The 27,874-nt window shown below is 36.4% G+C and overlaps 2 protein-coding genes across 2 annotated transcripts; one reads left to right on the top strand and one right to left on the bottom strand.

Annotated features, from left to right (window-relative positions):
• The first annotated feature begins 231 nt into the window (after positions 1–231).
• On the top strand, positions 232–13,556 carry LOC111366170 (serine/threonine protein phosphatase 2A 57 kDa regulatory subunit B' beta isoform-like). The gene is made up of 3 exons (XM_022986867.1): positions 232–465; positions 568–1,841; positions 12,720–13,556. The coding sequence occupies exons 2-3, from the start codon at positions 714–716 to the stop codon at positions 13,017–13,019; spliced, it is 1,428 nt and encodes a 475-aa protein (XP_022842635.1). The 5' UTR covers positions 232–465; positions 568–713; the 3' UTR covers positions 13,020–13,556.
• A 3,362-nt stretch (positions 13,557–16,918) lies between these two features.
• Positions 16,919–21,532, bottom strand: LOC111366163 (probable pectate lyase 13). Its single transcript, XM_022986858.1, has 5 exons — positions 20,696–21,532; positions 19,519–20,218; positions 19,219–19,410; positions 18,344–18,549; positions 16,919–17,182 (listed from the first exon to the last, which is right to left on the bottom strand). The coding sequence occupies exons 1-5, from the start codon at positions 20,830–20,832 to the stop codon at positions 16,957–16,959; spliced, it is 1,461 nt and encodes a 486-aa protein (XP_022842626.1). The 5' UTR covers positions 20,833–21,532; the 3' UTR covers positions 16,919–16,956.
• Positions 21,533–27,874: the final 6,342 nt, after the last annotated feature.

The following is a 27,874-nucleotide window of genomic DNA, read 5'->3' as shown; positions in this document are numbered from 1 at the left end:
CTTTCATGGGAGCCACTACTATTTCTCCTAAAAAGTTACGAATAATTGTACTTCTACGATTTAAATTTAACAATTACTTTTTCCTTTTAAAGATTGAGGATCAAATTACTACTTAGGAAATAGTCCGAGGATCAAGTTCTGCAATTGTCGTTAAAATGCCCAAATATCACTCGGGTCGGGTCACGCGCTTCTTCTGTTCGAAAGCTAGAGGGCCACAGAAAAGGTGAAAAAGAAAAAGAAAAAGAAAAATGAAAAAATAAAGTAGAGAGAGAGAGAGAGAAGCCGCTCCGGTATTCTCTTCCTTCCCTCCCATTTCGGATCTCCCTTTCCTTAATCGGGGAACCACAATTTTATCTCTCTAGATCATTGTTTTCATGGTGTATAGGTGGATTTCACTTTTTCTCATTCGTGGCTTAAATCTTCCAGATTTCGAATCGGTTTGATCAATTCAACATCGAATTTAAGGTATTTACATTTTATGCTTACACAATTTATATGTATGATATATGTTTTCACATGTATAACTGTTCATAGTTTGTTCGTTTATTTATTTTCTCCCATCTCCAGGATGCAAATTTATTAATCAAGTGGTTTGATGGAAACAAGAATAAGCGTAGGAGATAACTAGGAATTAGTATGACTAGTGTTGGTGTTAGTCTGAGTGCTTGTTTATCTTTTTAAATTTTGGGTGGTGTTTTAATTGGGGGAAAGTGATGTTTAACAAAATAATGAAAAGAGGGCAACGAAAGCCCTCAAAATCAGAAGCAATTGAGCCTCCTATACCGAGTACAGCAGCTCCGGATGTGACTGTGAATCATGCGTCCAGATTGCCGGCTGCTCCACCACAGGCCCCCGCCCATGTGCCTGTCCCACAAAACCCTGGAGTAGTCGAGGTCTTGCCCATGTTGAAGGATGTTCCATTGTCAGACCGACATGTAGTGTTCATCCGGAAACTTCAGAACTGTTGCATTATGTTTGATTTTTCGGATACGATGAAGTCTGCTCGTGAGAAGGAGATCAAGAGACAAACCCTTGCAGAGCTTGTTGATTTGGTGCAGTCAGGGTCTTGTAAGATGAATGAGATAATGCAGGAAGAGTTGGTTAAGATGATATCTGCCAATATTTTCCGATGTTTGCCACCTTCACAGCATGGTACGGTAATGGAGGGTGTAGATCCAGAGGAGGATGAGATGTTCATGGATCCTGTGTGGCCTCACTTACAACTTGTATATGAGTTACTTTTGAGATATGTGGTTTCATCTGATACAGACAATAAGGTTGCGAAGAAATATCTTGATCACTCATTTGTGTTGAAATTGCTCGATTTGTTTGATTCAGAAGATATGAGAGAGCGTGAGTACTTGAAGACTATTCTTCATCGAATATATGGGAGATTTATGGTTCATCGACCCTTCATAAGGAATGCAATAAACAACATTTTTTATCGATTTTTATTTGAGACAGAGAGGTACTGTGGAATTGGTGAGCTATTAGAGATTCTTGGAAGTATTATAAATGGATTTGCACTGCCAATGAAAGAAGAGCACAAGTTGTTCCTTGTACGAGCACTTATTCCACTTCACAAGGCTAAATGTGTTGCATCATATCATCAGCAGTTGTCCTATTGTATAACCCAATTTGTTGCAAAAGATTACAGGTTGGCTGATATTGTCATTCGGGGTATGCTAAAGTACTGGCCAGTTACAAATTGTGGTAAGGAGGTTCTCTTCCTTGGAGAATTAGAAGAAATATTGGAGGTTACGCAGTCTGCAGAATTCCAATGCTGCATGGTTCCTCTGTTTAGACAAATTGGACGATGCCTCAACAGCTTGCATTTCCAGGTTTGAGAATTCTTTATGCGCAGCACCCATAGTATTTTATTTGTTGCTTTAAGTCATCAATCTATGCAATTTAGTTTTCTTAGAATTATAGCTCTTCTGATTAATAATGTATTAACTTTAGAAATCAGTTTTCATAATGGCTAATGAGTAGTTTGTTAGATTGCACACAATTTTCTTAGCTTGGTCTTTGATTGAAGCTTTATATAAAAAAGGTGAATCCTTTAGTTTTAGTATTGATTGATTTCTTTCCTGCGGAAGTGGTATTATTCAACTAAAGATAAATAAATCGATTGTGACAGAAAATGTTGTACTTTGAGACATTATGTAAATGTAAAATATGAAGGACGTGGAAGTTATTTATTTTGATTTTGTTAGAAATTTCTGACATGTCTAAATTGAGACCTGTCCTGTTGTCTATCCACAATCATAGAATGGAAACTTATTCTGAGCATCATCCTTGTACCCTGTCTAGCTTGATACGAAAAAGACCATCATTTCAGCTTTCTCTTCCTCATCCTATTTCTAGAAACGGTGATTTTCCTTTTTATTTTTATTTTTTAATCAAGAGAAGATTTTATTTGTATATTTGCTTTTCGGGATATAGCGTACTGGCATCTATTAGAGTTTTAAGAATTTGCCTTTGCAGAATTGTGAATCTACTGATAAGCAAGTATTGGGTATAATGGTATATAATGTATGATAAATAAGTGGTAAACCTACTAAACTGACATGTGAAAGCCTTTTAATGTATAATTTCATGTTACAATTGCTAACATATAAAAGGAAAAACGTGATATCAATCAATTCACGAGATGACCTGGATTACGATGGTTTCTATCTGCATCATATTTGAATCTTTATTCTGGTGCATATGCAATGTTCCTTATATCTATTCTAAATCTAGAATAAGATGTCTAAGCTGATCTTAGATTAATCCTGAAGTGGGTCATGAAATGGAATGATGAAGCTTCAGAGATCACCATTGTAGTCATTGCCTGTTGGAAAATATTATATTGAATACGATGATGCTATTTAGAATATCAGAGATGGTTTAGCTTTCATTGTGGTTTAGCTTTCGCTAAAGGTATATCAAATACTACAAATAATTCTATGATAGGCGTCTGGTCCATATCACCTATTCTAGAAGATCCAAGAAGGTTGGAGAATCAGCTGGAAGGCAGGCTTAACTAAATTCTGTTACAAATGCACATGGGAAGAGGGAATATATCTGTTAGATGCCGATTATATATAGGGGAGAGAAATAAGAGATAGTCAGGCAAATATTTGAGTGAGCAATAAAGTAGTTGGTTCTTATTTACATCCTTCTTCAGGCTTTATGTTCAGTCCAGTTTCTGTAATCACCCGTTTTAATCAAATAATCACTTATTCCTCAGTTGAACTTGTTCTTTCCAGTTGGTATCTTATCAATTGGTATCAGAGCATTAATATCCTGATGGCACAGAAGAAAACGGAAGGCAGGGTAGAAGCAGTGGAGAAAGATGTTGAGGAAATGAAGGCAGAGATGCAGCAGCTTCCAGGTCTAGCAAAATCAGTAGAACAATTAACCCATAGCATGGCAGTAGTATTATAGTCCATAGAAGAAACCAGGAAGGCGGTGGCGTCAATGGCAAATTCAGGGAGTGGGAAGAGTAAAACTGTGGAGAAGGAAGGATCGAGCAACATTACTGGGGGATGGCCGACACAGAACAAACAGCCGGCAAGCATGGGTGAACTACGCAGTCTGGATCGCGGAAAGTGGCCGGAGGGATCAAGCGAGGCTACTTTCGAGGAAGGTACTGCCATGACGGATCAACACAAAGGAGGGGAAAATTAGCGGAAAATACGGAAACTCAAAATGCCCATTTTCAGTGGGGTGGACCCGGATGGGTGGTTTTTCCGTGCCGAGAGGTATTTCGATATTAATGGGCTGTCAGAGCATGAGAAACGGGGAGCAGTAGGGGGTCATCCTTGATGGAGACGCCCTCTCTTGGCTTCAATGGACGAAGGCAAGGACACCATTCCAAAGTTGGCAACAGTTCAGGCAGCAACTGCTGTTGAGATTCCGGCCATCACAGGAGGGAAGCATGTGCGAAAAATTCCTCGCCATAAGACAAAAGGGTACTGTTGCAGGATTTCGTCGTGAATTTGAGGTGTTAGCTGCGCCGTTGAAGGACATTTCAGATGAGGTCCTGGAAAGTACATTCGTTAATGGACTTAAGCCTGAAATTAGGGCCGAAATTCGAGTATTGGGCCCAAGAGGACTGGGCCAAATTATGGAGTTAGCCCAGAAGGTGGAAGACCGAAATGCCATAATTAAAGAGGCCCATGAACTCACAATCCATAGATCCAACAAAACATCTCAAAATCGCTTGGAAGCAAAGAAACCAGAGACATCGTTTCCAATAAAGACGGTCACGGTAGGGGAGAACTTGACCACCAACCGGAGAGAGTTTCCCACCCGATGCATGACAGACGTTGAGTGGCAGATGAGGCGGGACAAAGGCCTTTGTTTCCGTTGTGATCAAAAATTTACTGTGGACCTTCAATGTAAGAACCGTGAGCTACGTGTCTTGCTGGTGGAAGAAGATGACAGCGAAGAAGAGGGGATCTTCAAAGATCAGGTAACGGAACCGCCCCTGGACGTCTCCGACAAGGTGGAGCTGTCACTGAACTCGGTGGTCAGATTGACCACACCGGGCACCATGAAACTTAAAGGGACCGTAGGGTCTAGTCCAGTAACAGTATTGATCGATTGTGGGGCAACACATAATTTTATTTCTCTAGAATTGGTCCGAAAACTAGGGATTCCAACAACAGCGACAACCAACTACGGGGTGGTGATGGGAACAGAAGAATCGGTAAGGGGGAAGGGTATATGTAAGAGTGTGGTTTTGGAGCTTCAAGGGTTGCGTATAGTCGAAGATTTTTTGCCTCTTGAATTAGGAAGTACAGATGTGGTACTGGAAATGCAATGGCTGGGAAGTTTGGGCAGCATGGAAGTTAACTGGAAGCTCCTCACCATGAATTTTCGTATGGGCGAGGCCTTGGTAACATTGAAGGGCGAATTGGGACATAACAAATTTGGAATTTCATTAAGGGCAATGATGAAGGCTTTACAGAATGAGGGCCAGGGAGTTTGGGTAGAATTAGATAGCTCCTCTCATAAGTCGGTTGGGGTGACGACTGGGGTGAAGTTAGCTAAGGGAGTACTGGAGGTGCTACAGAAACATCAACAGGTGTTTGAAGAGCCACAGGGGCTACCTCCCAACTGAGACACAGACCACTCAATTCAGCTAAAGGAGGGAACTGATCCAATCAGCGTCAGGCCTTTTCGATACCCCCACCTTCAGAAAAATGAAATTGAAAAACTGGTCCGGGAAATGCTAGCGGCAAGGATTATTCAGCCGAGTGTCAGCTCATTCTCAAGTCCGGTGTTGCTCGTCAAGAAAAAAGATGGCAGTTGGCATTTCTGTGTAGACTACAGGGCATTAAACAAAGCAACAATTCCTGATAAGTTCCCAATTCCCGTGATCGAGGAGCTTTTAGACGAACTTCATGGGACAACCGTGTTCTCGAAATTAGACCTTAAATCTGGGTACCATCAAATAAGAGTACGGAAGGAAGATGTTCACAAGACCGCATTCCGAACGCATGAGGGCCACTATGAGTTCCTTGTCATGCCTTTTGGTCTCTCAAATGTGCCGGCAACTTTCAGTCGCTAATGAATCTGGTCTTCAGGGAGTACCTCAGAAAATTTGTTCTGGTTTTCTTCGATAACATTCTGGTGTACAGTAAGGACCTTCCAACTCATGAACAGCACTTGGAAAAAGTCCTTACTTCTCTAGCTGCGCATCAGTTATATGCAAAACGCCAAGAAGTGTATCTTTGCTCAGAAACAAATAGAGTATCTCGGCCGCCTAGTATCTGAACAGGGAGTGATAGCTGACCCAAAGAAGATAGAAGTAATGGTGTAGTGACCGACCCCCCGTAACATCAGAGAATTAAGGGGATTTTTGGGTTTGACAGGGTACTACAAGCTTTTTGTGGCAGGCTACGGTGCAATCTCCTGGCCACTGACACAACAACTAAAGAAGGATGCATTTGGGTGGAATGAAGAAGCAGAAACAATATTTCAAAAGCTGAAAGATGCCGTGACAACCGTACCAGTATTAGCCCTACCAGACTTCTCAAAACCCTTCATCATCGAAGCTGATGCATTAGGTCATGGGGTAGGAGCAGTCCTTATGCAGGAACAACAGCCCATCGCGTATTTCAACCAGGTGTTGTCTACTAAATCGCAACACAAATCAGTCTATGAAAGGGAATTGATGGCGATTGTGCTGGCAATCCAAAAATGGCGTCATTATATTTTTGGACAAAAATTCATAGTTCGCACCGATCAGCGTAGCTTAAGGTTCCTCCTCATGCAAAGAATGATTCCGATGGAATTTCAGAAGTGGGTGACCAAATTACTGGGATACGAGTTCGAGATACAGTACAGGCCAGGGAAGGAAAATAAAGCTGCAGATGCTGTGTCTCGCATTCCCAGCCCAGTCGAACTAGCGGCTCTTACATTTCCTCAAGTGTTGGACGTCTAGTTAATTCACAATCAGGTCATTGATGACCCACAACTCTCAAAGATAATAAAGGAGCTACAGGAAGACCCAGACCTCCATCCCAAATATTCACTCGAGCAAGGCAGGCTGATGTTCAAAGGGCGCCTGGTCATCCCTCACTCTTCTACACTGATCCCCACTGTTCTTAAGCAGTTGCACTGCTGTACCTTGGGAGGTCACTCTGGGTTCCTTCGAACCTACAAAAGGGTGGCTAGCAACTTGTACTTGAAAGGAATGAAGAAAGATATCAAAAAAATGGTTGATGAATGTACAGTTTGCCAACAAAACAAGTCACTTTCCCTCTCTCTAGCTGGACTACTACAACCCCTACCAATTCCCTGCCGGATTTGGGAAGATATCTCATTGGACTTTGTTGAAGGCCTTCCAACATCCGGTGGTTACAATACATTGCTGTTTGTGGTCGACCGATTAAGCAAGTATGCACATTTTTTGCTTCTAAAACATCCCTATACAGCCTCTGGGGTGGCGACCATTTTTGTTAGAGAAATCGTGCGTCTTCATGGCATCCCAAACTCCATCATCTCTGACAGGGACAAGGTCTTCTTAAGCCAATTTTGGACAGAACTTTTTCGCCTACAGGGGCCATTTCTACGACGAAGTACAGCGTATCACCCTCAAACGGACGGCCAAACTAAAGTGGTCAATAGATGTATTGAGACATTTCTTCGGTGTTTTTCTTATGACAAACTTAAGAGCTGGTCTACTTGGGTACCCTGGGCGGAATATTGGTACAACACGACATTCCACGCCTCTATCAACACCACTCCATTTCGTGCTGTCTAAGGAAGGGATCCCCCGCTTTTAATTCGTTTTGGCAGTCAATCCACTAAGGTGCACTCCGTTGAACAACAACTGCTGGACAGAGACTTAATGTTAGATGAACTGAAGACTCATCTCAGCCGTGCTCAAGATAAGATGAAATTATCAGCAGACCAACATCGAAGAGACATCCAATTTACTGAAAGCGAGCTAGTCTATGTCAAGCTACGACCATACCGCCTTCGCTCGTTGGCAAGACGACCAAATGAGAAACTGGGGCCTAAGTACTTTGGCCCGTTTGAAGTGTTAAAGCGAATAGGACCAGTGGCTTATCGTTTGGACTTACCTTCCACAACTTCTATACACCCAGTTTTTCATGTTTCTCAATTAAAAAAAGCTCGAGGTGCGAAGGTAGCACACCAACCAATTCCACCGCATCTCACTCATGACCTCGAATGGGCTGTCGAACCTGATCAAGTCTTGGATATTCGCCAGGCACCTACAGGTCAACCACCAGGAAAAGAAGTTCTAGTTCAATGGAAAGGCCTACCTGCGTCAGAAGCTACCTGGGAGTCAGTGAACTCTATTTCAGAACACTTCCCAGACTTTTACCTTAAGGACAAGGTGTGTTTGGAAACCGGGGGTATTGATAGGCCCCCGGTCCATATCACCTATTCTAGAAGATCCAAGAAGGTTGGAGAATCAGCTGGAAGGCACGCTTAACTAAATTCTGTTACAAATGCACATGGGAAGAGGGAATATCTCTGTTAGATACCGGTTATATATAAGGGAGAGAAATAAGAGATATTCAGGCAAATATTTGAGTGAGCAGTAAAGTGGTTGGTTCTTATTTACAGCCTTCTTCAGGCTTTATGTTCAGTCCAGTTTCTGTAATCACCCGTTTTTAATCAAATAATCACTTATTCCTCAGTTGAACTTGTTCTTTCCAGTTGGTATCTTATCATTATACTCCACATTTCTCTTTTACAGTTATTTTTTGTATTTTATGTCCCTTTGTCCACACGATTCTCTTCATCTTTATAATACGTCTTTTTCTAAGCTTTTAGATACTAAAAAAATGAGATCATGTCACCAAAATGTAGTTGGAAGCTTAAGAACAAAATACATTTTTATTTTTTTTTCTTGTATATACTAGGTTGATTAATGAAATGAGTAGTCGTGGTTTAATTTGATCTTTCAAAATGAGTACCAGTGGTTTGATTTGATCTTTCCCTTTTATTTTTGCCTAAATTAGGCCTAAATATTGATCAAATTTCCTTAATCAAGATGCTTTTTTTGTACAATCATTGTACCATAAACATAGTTTTTACATTATTTCTATTGATTTCGGATTAAACTTGTGTAGTTTGAATCAAATTGCAAGAGTGATTTTGGATTAAACTTGTGTAGCTTGGATCAAATTGCAAGAGCCTATTATATACAGATGGCAGTGCAACAAGTTCACTCTTTAGTCCATGGGTTGGGTCACTTAATTGATGGTGGTTGAATGCCGTAAAAAGGTTTATCATGCCCTCATTCGACATCAGTTTGTTTTTATATGAGATGATTGAAACTCGATCCTAGCAAGTGGCATCAGAGTCAGGGTTATGGGTTTGAGTCACAAGAGCATCATTTTGAGGAAGGGATTGTTGCGGTACAATAAGACCGCTCATAGGTCCATGGATTGGGTCACTCAAATTTGGTGGTCTAATGCAATATAATGTTTAGCCTGATGTCATTCACTGGACACTAATTAATTTTTGATGAGATGGTCGAAATTCAATCCTAACACGTACATTTGAGTAACATTAGAAATGTTGTGAACAAACATTGAGACAATATATCAACAGATCAGTTGTCATTCTGCCCTTTAATATAGAATAGTTATGTACTTCCAAATAGTGCTGATTAGAAGTATTTCCAGATATTAACAGAACTTTACAGTTATGAACTTATCCTTGTCTCCTACTTTTCATCTTTTGACTTTGAAATTCTATTGATTGTATATTCAAGATCCAGATGTGATTGAGAAGTGCAATCATGTTTTTGGAATGAAAATATGCACTTCATTTTCAGAGTTCTATCAAGGGACTAGGCCTTATTTTCTGGAGGTGTCTTATGAAATTGCTACTGCACTCAATATATACAATTTGATGTTCTATATTATTTCAGAGCAATGACTCTAGGATACTTAAAAGAGTTTTTCTTATCGCCTAGATGGATAATATCCATGTGGTCAAAGTTTACGTAATAATGTAAATAGTTCTAAACAAGAAAGGATGAGCTTGGACATAACAGGCTAAACTTTAGTTCTTCTGGAGCTCGTAATATTTTTTACCCTTCTACTTTTAGGATCGGACGTCCCCCAGGGACCTTGAGATTATATGATCTTAGAATTTCTTGATGGGAAGATGGCCAGAATTAGCTGTAAGGAGTCTATGGATGTGTTGATCATTGTTTGTAGTAATCATTATCAAGTGACATTGGCCCCACGCAATCTTTCTTCTTTGCTTTCAATTACGCTTGGAAAGTGAGAAAGGGAAGGGTTTCAGTATAATTATGGGTTTGACAAGAAGGTCTTTATTGATTGTTTTGTTTACTCTGTCTTTCATTTTCTCTTTTGTTTTGAGATAATATACAAAGACTTCCTGTGTTTCAAACACTACGAAAACCTCTCCTAGGGTTATTTATCATAAAAGATTCTGCCTTTTTAGTATAAACAAATAGCAAGTTATCTTTAAATTTACGCCCCTCCACCCCCGAACCCCAATTTCCCATTTTACACTTCTAGATTTGAATTACCTTTAAAATTAATATATTTAAACTATCTTCCTTTTCGCTGTTTTCTCATTTCTTAAAGAGAAATTCTTAAAAAGAAATGTTGTCATATCTTAATCAAATGGGTTTATTTTCAATATAAAACAAAGATAGCCCTGAATAAGGTTAAAATTTTGGATTTTTTTCCTTTTTCTATTCAAAGATTTTTTTAATAATTTCTTGTTTTTTCTTCTAAATTAAAAGGCTTAATTTAGAAAAAATATTGTTGAGTTGTAACTATTTTTGCTAAATGGGAAAAAAGGAACTTTTTTCAAGTTAAAACACAATTATTCTCAACTAAATTAAAATTAATAAAAAAGATTGTTTCAAATATAATATAAAGATAAGGGTGAAATAGTCGAATCGTATTTATTTTTGATAGAGGGAGGTTTCTGTAGTTTTTGAAAAGACAAAGAGTCTCTATAACAGTCTCATACCTCAGGGGAGTCTCAAAAATTATCTCTTCTATTTTACATAGACTTGAGTTGACGTGGAAAATAGTGACTGAGAATATTGAGTATGAACCAGAACTACCCATTTATATATAGTTTGGGCTCTGCACATCTTGGGCTGAGACTGCAAATCTTGAAAACCAAAAGGCTTGATTAGAATAGAAATCAAGCTTTGGAGGTGATCAAAAAAGGATACGTGGCAGTGACGGTAGCGAAGATGACGATGAAAGAATGGATAGAGAGAAAGGAGTGAGTTCTATTTCTGATTATTGCTTGTATAATACTATGATTGAAGCACCAAACTAATTCAAAGCCCAAATAACCCCGATAGCAGCTGATATCAGCAGTAACAAACTGGCTTGCATACTGATATTCTCCTAACAACTTCTTATGTCATGCTAACATATTTCCAAATATTTACCAGACACAAATTTGGAGTCAGACAAACAAAGGCTATTGTTAGATTATATGGAAAATGAAAAATTAGTTGACACTTAAATGATGTGTGAAAAGTTATAATGGTTTGTGGAATAGGATCGGTTGAGAAAACTATATATACTTGGTAAGCATGATTTACTGGGAAAGGAAACAAGCTCAGTCCATTTATCTCCCTCTTTTCATGCAACGAACTGAAGGTCAAAAGTGGGAATAATTTGAACCATGGATACTGTTTATCAGCAACCCCTTGTAAGGATTTGCCCTCATCATCTACCGCTAAAATGAAAGCAATCCTTTCACAAGAAAAGTTTAGCTAAGTTAGTGTATCTGGTCATGCAAAAGAGGTTTGAGGTTGATTTTCAGTTACTTTTCAGATAATCCTTGTGTATAAGCTTTGACTCCGTTTCTCTGAACTCTTGAACATTGCAATGCTTTGTGTTTTCTACCCTAATATTTTAATATATTGTAATATAAGTAAGTTGTGTGCATACTCATGTAAGTTATTTAGGCTATTACATAATCTATAAAGTTGAAAATTTTATGGGTAACATTTTCACTTAATTTATCAAAGTTGAATAATTAATATCATATGTGGAATTACTTTGAACTTGATCCCAATGCTGATTATAGATGATATTTGTGTTTTCAATTATGCACATTTGCATTAAACATGAGCTTGGTTTGGAGTTTGAATTATTCTTTCAGTGAAGCTGAAACACAAAGAGCTATACCTCTGCTTGTGTAGACGATTATTTCCTAATTGTTTCAGCATCTCAGAATTGGCATACTCAATCTGTTTTTTACAATCTAGAAAGTAATTATAATGAAAACTTTGCTTATATTCTGCTTTGTACTACCAGTACAAAGTAGCAAGCCTTGTACTCACTTATTATATGCATATCAGCTTGATTAGATGTAAGTGTACCGAAGATAATGGTGGGCGTTTCTCAAATGGAGTCTTTTGATACCGATCTTTCTTTTTCATAAGCACCAGTTTTAAAATTTTCATGTAGAAATATGAAAACACACATGGTAGTCACGATTTATTACACCCTAGGAATGCATGATTGTGGCTTCCTCATTGTTTTCACATTTGAGAAGTGAATATTTTGCCAAATTCATTGCTCACTATTGCCAGTTAGACTTTTGGTGGTGTCAACTGAAGTATTGCATACAGTGCCATTCATTGTTTCATGCAATCCAGTGTCATGTGATGGTCTTGGTTGCTTAGTAAGTAATTTATGCAGCCTGCCAATACTGACATGCATATGATTAAATTTGATTTGATAACTGTCCATTACTTTCATGGATTGTTTGAGAAACTTAGTGATATGACAGAGCTTAAATGAAGTAATTAGATCACCGCATATTATATTGGTGCAAGCATTATGCTTCGAAGCTTATGTTTTCATCAAACTCTTCTGCGTAAACGTTGTTTATTAAAAATTGAATGCACCACCATGCAGTGTTTTTTTTCAAGATGCTCAATGTGAAACATGATTTATATTGGCATTATGTGGTGTATGTGTTGTTGTTGTTCTTATTATTATTATTATTGTTGTTGTTGTTGTTGTTGTTATTGTTGTTGTTGTTGTTGTTATTGTTATTGTTATTGTTTTATGTCATATGTACTTGTCAAATTGGTTAGTGAATATCGGAAGCCCTTTGAGAAAATATGCACTTTTTTTGTCCATGTGGATCGTGCTTTCAAGTTTTATTACTTTCATCATAATTATTCCCAGGCTTTCTAAATTTATCCTCATGCTATGTGGCAGGTGGCGGAAAGGGCTCTTTTCTGGTGGAACAATGAACACATAGTGAGGCTGATTGCAGAGAACCGACATGTTATCCTACCGATAATATTTGATGCATTAGAAAAGAATACACAAGGTCACTGGAATCAGGCAATCCTCGGTCTGAGCTCCAATGTCCGAAAAATGTTCCTGGAGATGGATACTGAACTGTTCGAGAAGTGTCAGAGACAGTATGAGGAAATGGAAGCAGGGGTTGGAGTACGAGAAGAGCATCGTGAGTTGGCATGGAAGAGAATAGAAGAAGTTGCTACTCAGATCTAGTGATCTTTGGTGATTTATGAAGCCTAGTTCTCCCTCCCTCGTTAGATGCTCTCTCTTTTTGCGAAGATATTGAGCTCCTATCAAAGAAATAGGAGTGATATAACTTTTGGGCTTGGTGGAGCTATGTTGGTCTAATGCTCGAGGATCTTCCCTTTTTTCATCCATTTGCTGCTTTATTATCATCCCAAAAGGGAAGAGGTATGACTTATCCAAAGGAAAGCTGGAAAGGAAGATAAAAAGCCCGGTAAAAGAGGAGGTAATGATCCAGTTACACTTTTCCGTTCATTTTTTCTTTTTTCGTCGCAAGAAGTGGGTGTATCTTCCATCTTTTCAATTTTTGGTCTTCTTAGTAATAATATTAGTAGTTGTAATCAAGATGAGTTTTGTTATCCAAGTTACTTCAAGAGCTACATGTGAATATCCATTTCATTCTTATTTAGAGAAAGAGACGAATGTTGATATGTTCTCTTTCTGGTAGTACTTTCCTGTGTGACAATTGGTTATTTCTTTTTATTGGTATTTGTGAAAGCTTGGTTATGACGTGTGATTTGCTTGTAGCTTGTTTTATGCTATTATGAAACCGATCTGGTTTGTCCCAGATACAACTCTACGCGTATGGCTTTTGTGTTGTTTAAATGTGTGAAGCTTAATCATATACCTGGATTGACTTATATTTCTACAATGTAAAGGGTTTTCTTCATGTGATGTTTTTTGGTGTAAGAGATGGGAGAATCTTATATTCGTCAACGTTAGATCGGAAACCTGCCATGGGAAATAAATGTAGCCTTCGCATTTTGATTATTTTTTTATTTTTATTTTTATTTTTAACCCCCGTGATTAGGATTAGGGCTTAATCCTCAGCACGTGCGACAATTTGCATTTTGGTCTAGAACAAATATTCTCTATGGCATGTTTGGCTTCTTGAGCCACTTCAAAAGACCCTTCTTTATTTGGTCTGTAAATCATGTATGCTGTTGGGAAAAGGCCATATATTCCCTGTCAGGGAAGAATAAAGTTGCAGAGTTACTGGTTGACAAAGATTTTCTCTGACATATGACCTTCTTTATTGTGTCTTAAAAAAAGGTTGAACCCAACCTTGGGGGTTCACACCGACATGCTCCTGGAGCTTTGTGAGGAAGGTGAATCGTGGAATGTGTTCCAACAAGTCAAGGCACAAGAGCTGCATGTACATTGCGCCTACAAAGAGTCCAATTTCATGTTTCAGGAATCGACTTCCCACACTGCGACTGTCAACAAGACGTGAGATAACTTCACTCTTGTCCTTTGCACCACTAGGCTATGCCCCGGAGGGCTTCCTTTATTGTGTCTTATTATTATTTCTCACATGTCCACGTGAGCCGATTACTCATTTAACAAAATTATTTTCGAAAAAGAGCGAGTGGAGATATAAAGAACTGTGGGTCATAGTAAACAACTTAACCGAATCGCAAAAGTATAAAGGCACAATTAAATTCATGAGATGAGAAATTCTTTAGCATTCGATACCTTTAGATAATTGTCAATTTTGTATCCTCGTCTTGTTAATAGCTATTAAAAATAGAGAAGGCCTCTCAACCAAAATAATAATAATAATAAAAATAAAAACCTTAGAATTGATTTTTCAACCGAAATATAAACCATGAGCCACACATGGCTTATCTACTGTAATCACAACCCTTTGTCAGGGCATCATCACAACAAAAAAGTCAAACCTACATAGGATGTTTGACCCTTTATTCAAAGTAATTATTTTAGTGGAAATTAGCACAATAATGGTCAATATCAATCTACGTGACAATGCGTGTCAAATTAAATGATAAGTTGAATTAAGGCACCATTTGATAGGACCAATTTTATAGAGAAAATGAAATTAGGATGCCAATTTTTAACTTTTGTGTGTTTGATAGTGTTATATTTTCCATGGAAATAAAGTTCTTGGATTTCTTGAGAGTTGTAGTTTTCTAGCTTTTGTGGGATGGTGGGAATTGATTTTCCAGGTAGTTAACGTCTTTTTTTTTTTTTTTTCTAATGAAAACAAATTTTAAGAATTATTGTAAAAAAATATTTTCCGTTAATTGACAATTTTCATGTAAAACAAAGTTAAACTAACACTAATAGATAGATGATTTTTTTTTTTGCTATGGAAACAAATTCCATCCCCAATACCAGTAAATTTCATCAATTTAATTGACAATTTTCATTTAAAATAAAGGCAAACGAATACAAAAAAATACTTTTATTTCAACATTTTTCACGTGAAAAATTATACCAATTAAACACAATAATTTACAATTCACAGGACAACAATTTTTAAGCAATTCAATTCCCTGGAATTCGTTTTCTTTCCACCCAAATTTCATTTTTGCAATCAAACGAATCATAAATGTAAGATTGTAAAAATATGGAACTCATTGAGTTGAACATAATTATATGCGTTGTCATCTAAACTAATACCATTCTTAAAAAAAAAAAAAAATTTTAACTACTTTTTTGGACATCTACAATGATTACAGGATAGATAAAAAATTAAAATAAAAAAATAAAAATTAGCACTTATTTGATTCCCATTTTTCAAAACTCGTTTTTCTTCTAAATTCATCTTCAATCACATATTTTATGGAATTCACAATTTTTATCAATTTTTCAACTATACATTTAAGAATATATTTAGATTTCGAAGAATTTCAGCCCATAAAAATGTGAATTTATTTGCATTTTTAATCATTACAGTAAATTAAGAAATATGAAAATTTCAAGTTCTAACTTGTCAATTCCTTAAAATATTTTTATGACACATAACCAAATTACCTTAATTAATTTCAAGTTATATTTTTACTAATTCCCTCAATTAGTTCCTGCTTAAAAAATATTTGCCTTCAAATATTTATGTGATCCATGACCAACTAGCCAGTTAGGGGCATAAGCAATCCGATTGGATCGATTTTATTTTATAGATTTTCATATCAAATCAGTTTAAATGATTTGAGAAACCCAAACATAAACCAAACCATTTAAAATAATTTGAGATTTTCTCAAATTTAAATTTAACGACTTGGTTTGATTTTATACTGCAATTTGTCTGAATGTTTTTTCTTCCTTTTCACTTTATCGTCAATTCATTGATTATGATTTTTTTTATAAAATATAAAAATAATCGTAAATATCAAACTATAAATCTAAATACCAACAAAATCAAATAAAAGTCCCTACAATGACATTACGAACATAGGATAATTAATTAATTATTGGTATTTGAACAATTGATCAAATGATCAATTTTTGAATTAAAATTTTAGTAGATATATTTTTATTTTGAAAGTTAAGATTGCAATTTATTAGACTATTTTTAGACCAAAAAAAGTATGTCTGTTTTATTTTATTTTATTTTTAATTTGCGAACAATGAGATTCGATTTCGAACTGTCCTTAAACATAAATCAAACTATTTTCAAAAAATTTGACTTATTTCCAAACTGTTTGGGTTAATATTCCAAATGGTCATTGAACTTTACAAAAAGTTTTCATGGGGCCACTAAACTTTACAAATCGTTCAAATCATCATTAAACTTTGCAAAATATTTATAAGGGATCACTAAACTTTAAAAATCACGTCATTCATCACTAAACTTTACAAAGTTCAACTAAACTTTGCAAAGTTCAGTGACCCCGTGAAATTTTTTTGTAAAGTTGAGTGATGAATTGAGTGATTTTTAAAGTTTAGTGATCTTGTAAAAACTTTTTAAAAAGTTTAATGACCATTTAGATTATCAACTCAAACCGTTTCGTTAAAGATTTTGGTTGATTATTTAATTGGACAATTTTTTTCTTACAGTCCTACCATCAGTTGTGTGCAAAAATGGGACCCTTCATCAATTAAACTTTGAAATTTTCTTCGATTCATTCCTTTTCAATTTTGCCAATTTTTCTTCGATGTAATACTATAATAATGATAATGAACCAATCTGGTTGGTCATAATATACAAACTAACAATAATTAGAAGAGACAAAAGCATATTGGTGGGTGGAGATGATTTTGATAGGGCTGCACCGCTCCCAAATATCATTCCAAAAAAGTCATTGTCTTTACCACTGGACCCCCCACCGCCTCCTTCGGTTGCGCCGGTTGCGGCCCCACCACCATATGATATGCTGATACTGTTGTCCCTGCAAATGAAAAAGAAATAAAATATCAACAAAATGGGTGCAAAGAAACCTCTTCTTCTGGCCTTATTATGGTACCAAATATGGTTTAGAGCTTGCTCTGTAAATGGTACACATTCGGAGCTCAAATGAGAATTCAATGGTGGAGAATAAGCAGCAGCAAATGGGTGACAAGGAGAGGCCTTCTTCCGGTAGGCCCCCACTGGTACCAGCAAGTTGTTGGGTAAGAATATATAGCATCACAAATGGGACCCACATTATCAAATTTCAAAGAGTTGGACCCACATTCATGGGCTGGAATGCATGAAGAAGAGAATTTAATTTTCACATAGCCTCAGAACAAAAAACAAGACTTTTTAGACTCTTGGAAATTGTTTCATAGTCTTTCTCAACTGAAAAATGAAAAAATAAATAAATCGACTTCAAAATTCGGGACATTTTATTCCCTTTAATAGTTAAAGGTTGAACTCCAACCTTAAGGACCCCCACCGTCCTATCCCTAGAACTTTGTGAGGGAGGTAAATCGCAGGATGTGTCCCTACAGGTCAGGGAACAAGAGTTGTCTGTACACTGCACCTACAAGGAGTCCAATTCTATGTCTCAGGAATCGAACCCCTACACTGCGACTGCCAGCAAGGCGTGAGATAACCTCACTTCTGTCCTTTGCACCACTGGGCTATGCTCCGAGGGGCTCCCTTTAATAGTTTCTTTGAAGGTTAAAGGCAAAAAGAGAACAACTTCCCCACTTAAAAAAGACAACCTTTTTCAATATCAATCCACAGGAAAACCAGTTTGGCCCCTCAACTTTCCCATTACAGAATCTGGTCTTGGGACTCTTCCAACTTTCTTTTGTCTCAAACTATACTACTAACAATTATGTTATACCTATGTACAGCACCGTATATTAAACATTCTTTGTCACGAGTTTTCTGTAACACTAGTAACCAAAATCGACAAAATTTCAGTAAGTTATGAACGCATCACATATCGACCTAATGTACCCTATTGTGCCACATGTTTATTTTTCGATACTGTCCAGTAATGTGCATCGCACAAACAAAAGATTAGCACTTCACCAATGGCGTACGAATTTAGTAATTACTTCATCTGGTCTTAATTAAGCGTCATTGAGAGTTAAGAGCCATATTTTATGGGTGCATGTACCTTGGACCACCAATGACACCAGCATTCATGGTGAGAAGGTCAATTAGTTCTGCAGACCTGGGCTCGACGCTGGAGGCCTTGGCATATTGAGTGCTGAGGCCTTCACCAGAGGGAACAAAGAATGCCCCATTTACCAGCATGTCCCCGTCCGTCCTCCAATTCCACCCAGCCCATTCCACCTCGTCTGTGTCGACGCGCTTGGTCACCTGTTCAAAGACATGCAAAAACCCGTGCACTTACTAAAAGTCCAATCAATGTTAACTGTCGGTTCAAAATTATTCACACACATGAAAAGGTTATCAGTGGGGGAGAAATGCAAATGTACATGCACTTTTCTTAAACAACCTTACAAATTACGTTAAGATTCATTATTGTGAAAGAAACAGGAAATGAAAGGATATCGACATCTTGAGAACTCAAAATTCCCATCATGTTACCCTCAATTTCACATCATTTACATCAGCAAGATTATTTTACAAGATACATCCCAAGAAAAGAACATTTGATAACAAGATATGCATTTTTTATTTTGCAGCTTTAAATTCAAACTTAATCTTCAAAAGATTATTCTAATCTCAACTTGGGAGGGCCTATCACCACCACCAACACATCCACTGCATGAGAGTTAGGCACAAGTCAAAAAGGTTCATGAGGAAAGCATTGTAGGCACTGAACCAATGATTTTCTTTCCCAGATATCTCCAAGGAGAAACTAAATGAACAGCGTGCTTGCTGGTGCTTAAAAGTAGGTCAAACTTACTCTTAAGTTACTTCTTTTACGAAACATAGTTTTTTAAGTTACATTTTACAGTAACGGTTTGCATTTTTAGAAAGTAAATCTTAAACATGTCCATAAGTGCAAAAATGGAAAATTACCTCCTTAGCATTTGGGTCGGTTGGCGCACTATAACGATTGCCTTGACTGTTAATTGTAGGATTGGCACTTCCACCAATTGCATACATCTCCCATTCAGTAAAATCATTATTCACCACATGTATATACCCTCTCCTGCACCTTGGCATCCTCTGCACCAGCCCTTCCCCAAAGTGATTGAAGGCTATTGTAACCTACACGACAACAAAAACTCGTAGCGGAAAATCCAAAAATGTCCAGGATTAAGCCTTAACGTCAATCACGAGAACTATATTAAGCAAAATGAAATGGTTGTTTCTAACCTGCATTCCTGAATCAGCCAAGTACTTGTCATTATGTCCCAATAGCATGACCTCGTCGTGGTGAGAAAAATAGCTGTTAGAAATGGTAATGGCAGTAGATCCTAGAATGGCATCGATCAAGCCATCAGTACAATGTGACAAAGCACAGTGATCTATCCAAATATTTCTGGAACCAGAAATGGATATCCCATCTCCGTCCGATTTGCCTCTCCACCCAGCATGACTCGGGCTCGACCTTACGATTGTATTCCCCGATGGTAAACAATTGTAGATATGCACACCATGAATGATCACATTGCTGATATACTGCAAAGTTAAGCAGCCATTGCCGGTTATGTGCACATTCGCACCACGCCCGTCAATGGTTTTGAAACTGTTAATTATGAGCTCGTGTTTGAGTTTGATAACCATGTTGGATTGAAAAATTATCCATAGGGGGACATCTTGGATGACGGCGTGGCGGAGGGTGCCAGGGGTTGGGTTGGCAGCGTCGTGGTCAGAGGAGTCGGTGACTACGTATATTTGGCCGCCTTTGCCGCCCAATGCTCCTTGGCCAAAGCCAATGGCACAATCCGCCAATTGCTGGCGGTTGGTAGCCCAGTTGGGGTCGCACCGCCAGCAGTCATCTATTGGATTGCCAGTTAGACATTGGGATTGTTCGGATAACATTTGCCTTCTTGACAATGATAAATTGACCCTCCTGTTTGAACATCATAAAATTGAAAAAGAATGTAAATTGGCAATTAAGGAAGAAAATTGAAAAGAGATATAGTGGAAAACAGGGGAATGTATAAACTCAAAATGATTTCTTGGACAAAATAAGAGAAACCCAGATCATGAATGCTGTAAAATAACAAAATACATATCAATATTCTTTCTAATTTGGAATCGCGTGGAAAAGACAATGGCATTGCAAGAAAAAGCAAGCTGGAGGTGAACAAAATAACAAAAAAATTCAAAATCAAACTTGAAAAATAAGCAAAACCGAAATGCAGAATTTTTGTTTCATTGCAAAGTCACATGACCCAACTTCTCAAAAAGCAAAATCCGGATGGAATGTTTCAACTTACAGCCACTCCAGAAATTGCTATAATGAAAAAATCAGATGTGATTGACAATGATGTTTTGCACAGTACAATAATGTAGTTCGTTCATACAGACATGCAATTTCATATACCTTTGTACTTCTTGAACAACAGCTTCAGGGTTGGGATGTTGATGAGGGAGGGTGAGATTTAATAAACTGGCAGCTACGCTAAAAGAAGAGAGACCGATGATAATACAGTACAAGAAAATGCAGGTACCAGGAAGCATTCTTGGAAGAAAAAATAATAATTACTATTTACAGCTGTTTTGTTTATGCTCTGTTATTGTTTGTTTCTGTAAAAGAGACTCTAAAAGAAAGGAGATTTCCTTCTTCTTGAATGCTCAGAAGTTTGTTTATATAATAATAACAAGATTGCATATAATAATGATGTTATTAGTGAATAAATTAAGGAATAAACAAAAATGAATTAGCTTTGTTTGTAGGGTTTTCGGCGATAATTTCTTTTTTGAGTTTATTTCAACATGAAGAAAGGAAGAACTTGGAGCGTTGGCTCTGATGGGGACATGGGAATTGTGTGCGCGAAAGAGAGAGGGTTCTCTCTCTCTGTTTACATCTCCTTTGCAGCCTTCCTCAACTTCTTCGCATTCCTACCTTGCTGGTTAGTTATTCTAATCCTAGCCTGTTTGGTTAACTTAGAAGAGCTACTTATTTACTTTTAAGTTACTTATTTTGTAAAACATAATTTTAAAAGGTAAGATTTAAAATTTTAAACACTCTGTTCCATGAAATGGATAAAAAAGAGAAGGAAAAAGACGGGATACTGGAGAGCGGAAGAGACATTAGGAAATGGTGAAGAAGAGAGGAAGAAAAACCGAAAAGGGTAGATTTTAGAAGAAGGGCATGGGGGCGCCCCGGGGGGCAGGGATGCTGGAAAGCTTTCTTATCCTAATCCAGATGAGGAATATGAACCTTTATCTTATTTCTTACTTTTCTGGAAGAAAAATTTTGATAAATAAGTTTCTTTAATTTTGGGCTGGTGGCTGGATATTATAGCCCTGATTGAGCCTCATTTAAAAATAAAAAAAATAAAAAAAAAATTACATTTTTAAACGGGGATTTAATATAATTTCAATTACGCATTTTTCAATAAAATAATATTACATACAAATTCAAAACTTTTCCTCATTTTTTAATCATACATTCTCTATCAATCTACTATTTCAAAATACATTCTTTCAAACTAATGTGTCTCAAACACACTATGAAAGATTCTTTGCAAGAGGAAAAGAAAGATTAAGTTCTGTTAATCTACTTTTAATCAAAGTTAGCACATCTCTCTCTCTCTCTCTTCATTTTTTTTTTTTTTTTGACATTTTCATGTAATTTGTGAAAAGGACTTGAGATTGAAAACGTTAAAATGAAGAGTTTTTTCCCTTGATCTTTGTTATAGCAAAATTGATTTTCAGTCACTTGTAGAAGCAGCAACCAGATTTCTTATGGCATTATTAAGAGCATCTTCAATGTTCGTGTAAAATAGAGATTTAGATCTTTCGAGTGATCGAAAACCTCTCCTATAGAGAAATACAAAGGAAATGAAAATTGCATTTTTTTCAACAAAGATTCTTGTAATTGTCTCTTATTTGATACTTAGACAATGTTTTAATTTTATCCTTAATGTTGTCTACAAGATGGTGGTTTATTTGAGTGCACCAATCTTAAAATCTGAATGCTCGTTTAAGTTTGTTGGATTCTCATACCTTACTGATAAGTATACTTTGCACACTTATCCAAGCTGGTAAATTCGAGTATTTGTTAGTAATTTGAATGAGTTATAGCTTAATTATGTGTTATTTATGTTTGTTAAGTTGAACTCAATGCAAATTGGTGAAATTTGAAGAAATGAAAGAAATTCAAAGTTTAGGGGCCAAAGTGTAAGCATTCAATAGTTGATTCGGACCATGAAATGATGATTGAAGATCATATATGATCAATTGGATGCAACTGGAGGTCAAGTGAGTGAAATAGAGTTGAAGTATTTACACAAATCAATTGCTCTGAATTTTTAGCCTCAACTTAAGACACATTTTTCGGATAGCAAAATTTGAATTGGAAAAATTATAAATATGGAAAAATTGTAGCTCTTTGAGCTATCTTTTCAATACACTTTGAATCATCTCAATCGGATATTGGAAGAGAAAGTTATGATCAAAATATCAAAAGCTGCTTAGGTACAAACCGATGTGAATTGCCCGTGCGCGTGGGCGTGTAGTACCCTATTCTCTATGAAGCGAAGTCCATCAGTTACCACCAGATCTGCAAGAACGACAAGATCCGCCAAGAGCAGCTGTCAAACGTGGAGAAACTCTTAGGAATTATGTGAATCCCATCCCAACTCCTGTGCAACCAACTATTATATATCCACATTTTGGGCAGGCCAACTTTCACATTCGACCAGACGTCATCAATTTGTTTTAAAATCACCAGGACATCAGGTTCTTTAGAAGATCAACTAAAAATCCTCATGAACATGTTCAAGCCTTTTTGATGCTTTGAGATATGATAAGCTATGAAGACTTGTCTGTTTATGCCTTTCGACCGCGACTATTCCCTCATACTTTAAAGGAAGGCGCACAAGAACGGTTAAATTCACTAAATCCCGGGAGTATCGTTTTATGAAATGAACTGGTGCAGAAATTCACTTTGAAATTCTTCTTGTCGTCTCGAGTCCATTAGATCTGAAGCGAAGTCCATATTTTCAAGTAAAAAGACTTCGAGAGCTATTCAGAAGCACGTGAAAGATTAAAAAATACTTTAAAAAGTGTCCTTCCTAAAGATTTTAAGATCTACATATTCTATTCAGGTCTGAGACCTGAATTTCGCAACATAGCCGATGCTTCAACATATTCCATTGGAATGCCTTAAATCTTTTTGAGAGAATTGTAAAAAATCAATCCATGTGCCCTATAGATAAGAAAGTGTCAAGGAAAAAATGGGGTTTCACAACATAGATGGAGTAACAGCAATAACAACCTAGCTGGACGTACTAACAAAAAAGTTGGACAAACTAATTCAAAACGTGAGCATGGCGCACCAACTAGCACCAATTTGCGGGGGTTGTAGGGAAGAACATACAACTGCAAGCTGCCATTTAGCCCCCACTCTTGTTTATTGATTTGAGGAGGTCAGTTATACAAAATATTCAGAGACAGCAAAACAATGCTTACTCCAACACCTATAATCTAAGTTGGGAAAATCATCCTAAATTTTCATGGACAAATAATCAAGGACACAGATATCAAATTCAGGGTAACCACAAGAATTTCAGTAGCAAAAGGAGAACGGATCATCTTTGGAAGATATGCTAAGCACACCACCAAAACTGAGGCTGCAATCCAGAACCAACAAGCATTTATCCAAAATTTGAAAAATTAGATAGGGCAGCTAGCAGCTGCATTGGTCAATAGAACAAAGGGTACCTTGCCGAGCAACACAGAGAAGAACCCAAGGGAACATATATTAGCAGTTGAAGCTGTAAATCATGCAGTTATTGAGGGACCATCAATCAAGCCTGTTATCCCTGTTCAAACTTATGTGATGCCTGTTCCATTCCTTCAAAGGCTTTAAAGACAGCCTAAAGATGAACAAGTTTAAGCCATCACAATGAGAATTGGTGTTCAGCTGCCAGAAATCACGGTGAAGAAGAAAGGGACAGAAGAGAATAGGCTATCTACCACAGGCAAGAATTAAGTGGTTCAGTCTGAAAACTTAGCAAAGATTAATCAAGAAAAACAATCAGACAGTCTACAGGTTAAGGGAATCGTTCCTGTCACCTCCAATCCCATTCCCTCAATGGTTGCAGAACAATAAGTTGGAAAAACAATTTAAGAAGTTTTTGGATGCTCTCAGACAATTTCACATCAACATTCTTTTCGTTGATGTCATTCTACAAATTTCAAGTTATGTAAGTCTTATGAAAGAGAAGTTGACTAAGAAGAGAAAGTTGCCAGTAGATGAAACCATGGAATTGACTAAAGAGTGAAGCACGATCATAAAGCAAATTCTTCCGCCTAAACTAAAGGATCTAGGAAATTTCACTATACCTTGCTCTATAGGAAATTCATATAATTTAAATGCTTTAATTGATTTTGGAGCAAGTATTAATCTGATGCATTGTCTATCTATAGAAAATTAGGATTGGATGATCCAAAAGCAACATCAATAATCATACAGCTGGCTGACAAGATATTTAAGCATCCTTGTGGAGTGGTAGAGGATATACTCATCAAAGTTGGAGATAAATTCTTTCCTACTGATTTAGTTATCCTTGATATAGATGCTGAACGCATGCTATTAACTTTGGGATGACTATCTTAGCAACTACATGAGCATTAATGGATTTTGAAAAATGTGAATCAATCTTAAGGGTGGAAAAAAACAGCAAAGCTTCACAATGAATGCTTCACTCAAGCAACCACTTGACATTGAGGAATGCCGAAAGATCGACCATTGGGGAAGAACTAAGAACAAAAAGGAAGAAGGAAGAATAGTTGGGTGGGACAACAATGAAAATCTTGTAATCTAGAGACTAAAAGATGAATTAAAAAATAACTACCAGTGCAATCGGTGTAAGGTTGAAAACTCTATTTTCAAGTCACCATGAATAGTCAAAACATCAAAATCAAGCTAATTACTATAAATAAACACCTATTAGGAGGCAACCCAATTTTTTTCTTTTATTTATTTTTGCTTTCTAGAATATTGGATTAGTAAATTTCATTGCTTTTCATAGTTTAATCAATTTTATTGCTTTTAGTAGTATTGGGTATCTTCATCCCATTATTTTCCTTTAAATTGCGTTTGAACTTATTATGAAGTGTTCTATGTTATGATTGATTTTCTAATTATTTTGAACGAACGTGATACTTGAACACACTGAACAAGGGAAAATACATTGCAACTGAGCCACAACTTTCATGCCAGTCCATCCATTTTCTTCAAATGTATATCAGGGGAGTATTTAGTTCCTTTCTTTGTCCTTAGTTTTTATATATTCATTGTATTTTTAGACATCGAGGTGCAATGTCTGTTATAAGTTTGGGGGTGGAAAAACACCGATGTCCTAAATTCATCTATTTTGGGAGTTATCAGTCAAAAGCTCACTACAAGGGTCATTTATAAAGCTTAATAGAGAGAAATTCGCACATAAGATGTAAAAAAAAGAAAAAAAGAGAGAGAGAGAGAGAGAGTGAAAAAATATCTATATAAAAAAAATTGTTACGTGACTTGTTTAAGCCCCAAATACTTATTTGAGATAATTAGACTTTTAATAAGGGATTATTAGCCTATTTGATTCTTGAAGGTCGAAGCAATAAAAAAGAAGAAAATCCGTACTTGTTGATATGTTGAACTGCAATTAGTAAGGTCTAACCAAACTAGAGAGGATGAGGAGTAGTATATAAATTCAACCTTAAATCACGCCTCGTGAAGAGAGTTAAATGAATAAGTTTGGCGCTGTGAATCTTACGAGAGGAGAAAGGATAAATTTGACTATTGGAGGTCAAGATTTGAATCACTTTATGAATTTATAATCCTTGAAATGAATTTTCACACACATAAACATCGATTTTGTATTGGATAAGTAGCAATTAATTTTAGTATTCTAATTTTGTGGCAATTTATAGTCTTAATATATATATTTCGATCCTGAGACCAAAAGCAAATTATCTAATCATGTTTTTTTAAATTTTGTGTCTAAGGACAAGTAAATGTTTAAGTATGGGGTATTTGATAAGTGTATTTTGTATACTTACCCATGCCAATAAATTAGAGTATTTGTTAGTGATTTGAATGAGTTATACCTTAATTATGTGTTAATTATGTTTGTTAGGTTAAACTCAATACAAATTGGTGGAATTAGAAGAAATGAACGAAAAATGAGCAAAAACGAAAGAAATTCGACGTTTAGAGACCAAAGAGTAAACATTCAATAGTTGTCTCGAATCATGAAATGATGATTGAAGATCATATAGTATCAATGGGAGGTCAAGAGTGAAATAGGGTTGAAGTATTTGCACAAATCAATTGCCAGCTGAAGAAATTATACTTCGAATTTTTAGCCTTAACTTAATACCCATTTTTTGGATAGCAAACATTCAAATTGGAAAAATTATATTATGAAAAATTGTAGCTCTTTTAATTATATTTTCAACGCACTTCGAATAATTTCAATTGGACATTGGGAGAGAGTTTTGATTAAAATACCGAAAGCTGCTTGGGGACAAAATAATGCAAACTTGTGGGAGCGAGCAATTCATGTCGTGCACGGTACCTTATTTTCCCCCAACCCGAGAGCCATTTGGCTCAATGGCGTGCACACAATGGTATGCTTGCAAGGGTGAAGGCCATTTTTGCACAAACGAATCAGCAGTTTCCTTTTGTAAATCAAACTCTTTTGAAAACCAAATTGGACGCGATTTTAACCTATTTTCTAGCTCTTATAAATAGAAAACAAGAGCTACATATAAAACAACTCTATCTCTTGCCTCCCTATATAAAATAGTATCATCAAATTTATCAAAAACAAGGTGCAAATTACTATATTTTGATAGACGAGATTAGACCATAGTAAAGAATTGAAGTTCAATTACATCAAGATTTTGAAGAATTCAAATTTGGACTTGCAGATCAACATCCTTTGAATTATTTCATGATCTAGGTGATATTTTTTATTCTTCTTCTTATAATTTATATATTAATATGTTAGGCTAGATCTACTTTTGTATTGGAATTAAGATAAACCATATTTGTCATTTATTTGTAATTTAAGACTAATAATTTAGTTTGATTCTTGTGTTTCTTGATAAAATTTGCATATCCATTGCATTATTTAATTGATTAGCCACCAATTAGACAATTAGGGTCTGTTTGATTGCGAAGGTGGAATTTAGGTGGAAAGAAAATGAATTCCAGGGAATTGAATTACCTAGAAATTGTTTTCATGGAAATTGTAAATTATTGTGTTTGATTGTATAAATTTTTCACGTGAAAATGTTGAAGTAAAACTATTTTTTGATGTTCGTTTGACTTTGTTTTACATGAAAATTGTCAATTTCAGGGATATCCTCTTTTACAATTATTCCTAAAATTCGTTCTCATTGCCAACAATTAAAAAAAAAATAAAAAAAACAAAAAAAATAAAAATAAAAAAAGGTAGAAAACCAAAAACCATCTATCCCCTAGGAAAAAAAAAGGTGGAAAATCACGCTTTAAGGTGTTGTACCTAGAAATTCATGGAAAATCAATTCCCTG

This window comes from Olea europaea, chromosome 2 (assembly GCF_002742605.1).
Source record: "Olea europaea var. sylvestris chromosome 2, O_europaea_v1, whole genome shotgun sequence".
Taxonomy (NCBI): domain Eukaryota; kingdom Viridiplantae; phylum Streptophyta; class Magnoliopsida; order Lamiales; family Oleaceae; genus Olea; species Olea europaea.
The sequence above is the reverse complement of the archived record's forward strand: the minus strand, read 5'-3'. Positions and strand labels throughout refer to the sequence as shown.

Bases quoted from the DNA above. Each gene is read 5' to 3' on its own strand.
- LOC111366170 (XM_022986867.1), top strand. From the start codon at position 714: ATGTTTAACAAAATAATGAAAAGAGGGCAACGAAAGCCCTCAAAATCA. The intron at 1,842-12,719 runs GTTTGAGAATTC...GCTATGTGGCAG, and splicing joins TCAACAGCTTGCATTTCCAG to GTGGCGGAAAGGGCTCTTTT.
- LOC111366163 (XM_022986858.1), bottom strand. From the start codon at position 20,832: ATGCTTCCTGGTACCTGCATTTTCTTGTACTGTATTATCATCGGTCTC. The intron at 19,411-19,518 runs GTTAGAAACAAC...GTTGTCGTGTAG, and splicing joins TGGCTGATTCAGGAATGCAG to GTTACAATAGCCTTCAATCA. The intron at 17,183-18,343 runs GTACATGCACCC...TTTCATTTGCAG, and splicing joins GGTGTCATTGGTGGTCCAAG to GGACAACAGTATCAGCATAT.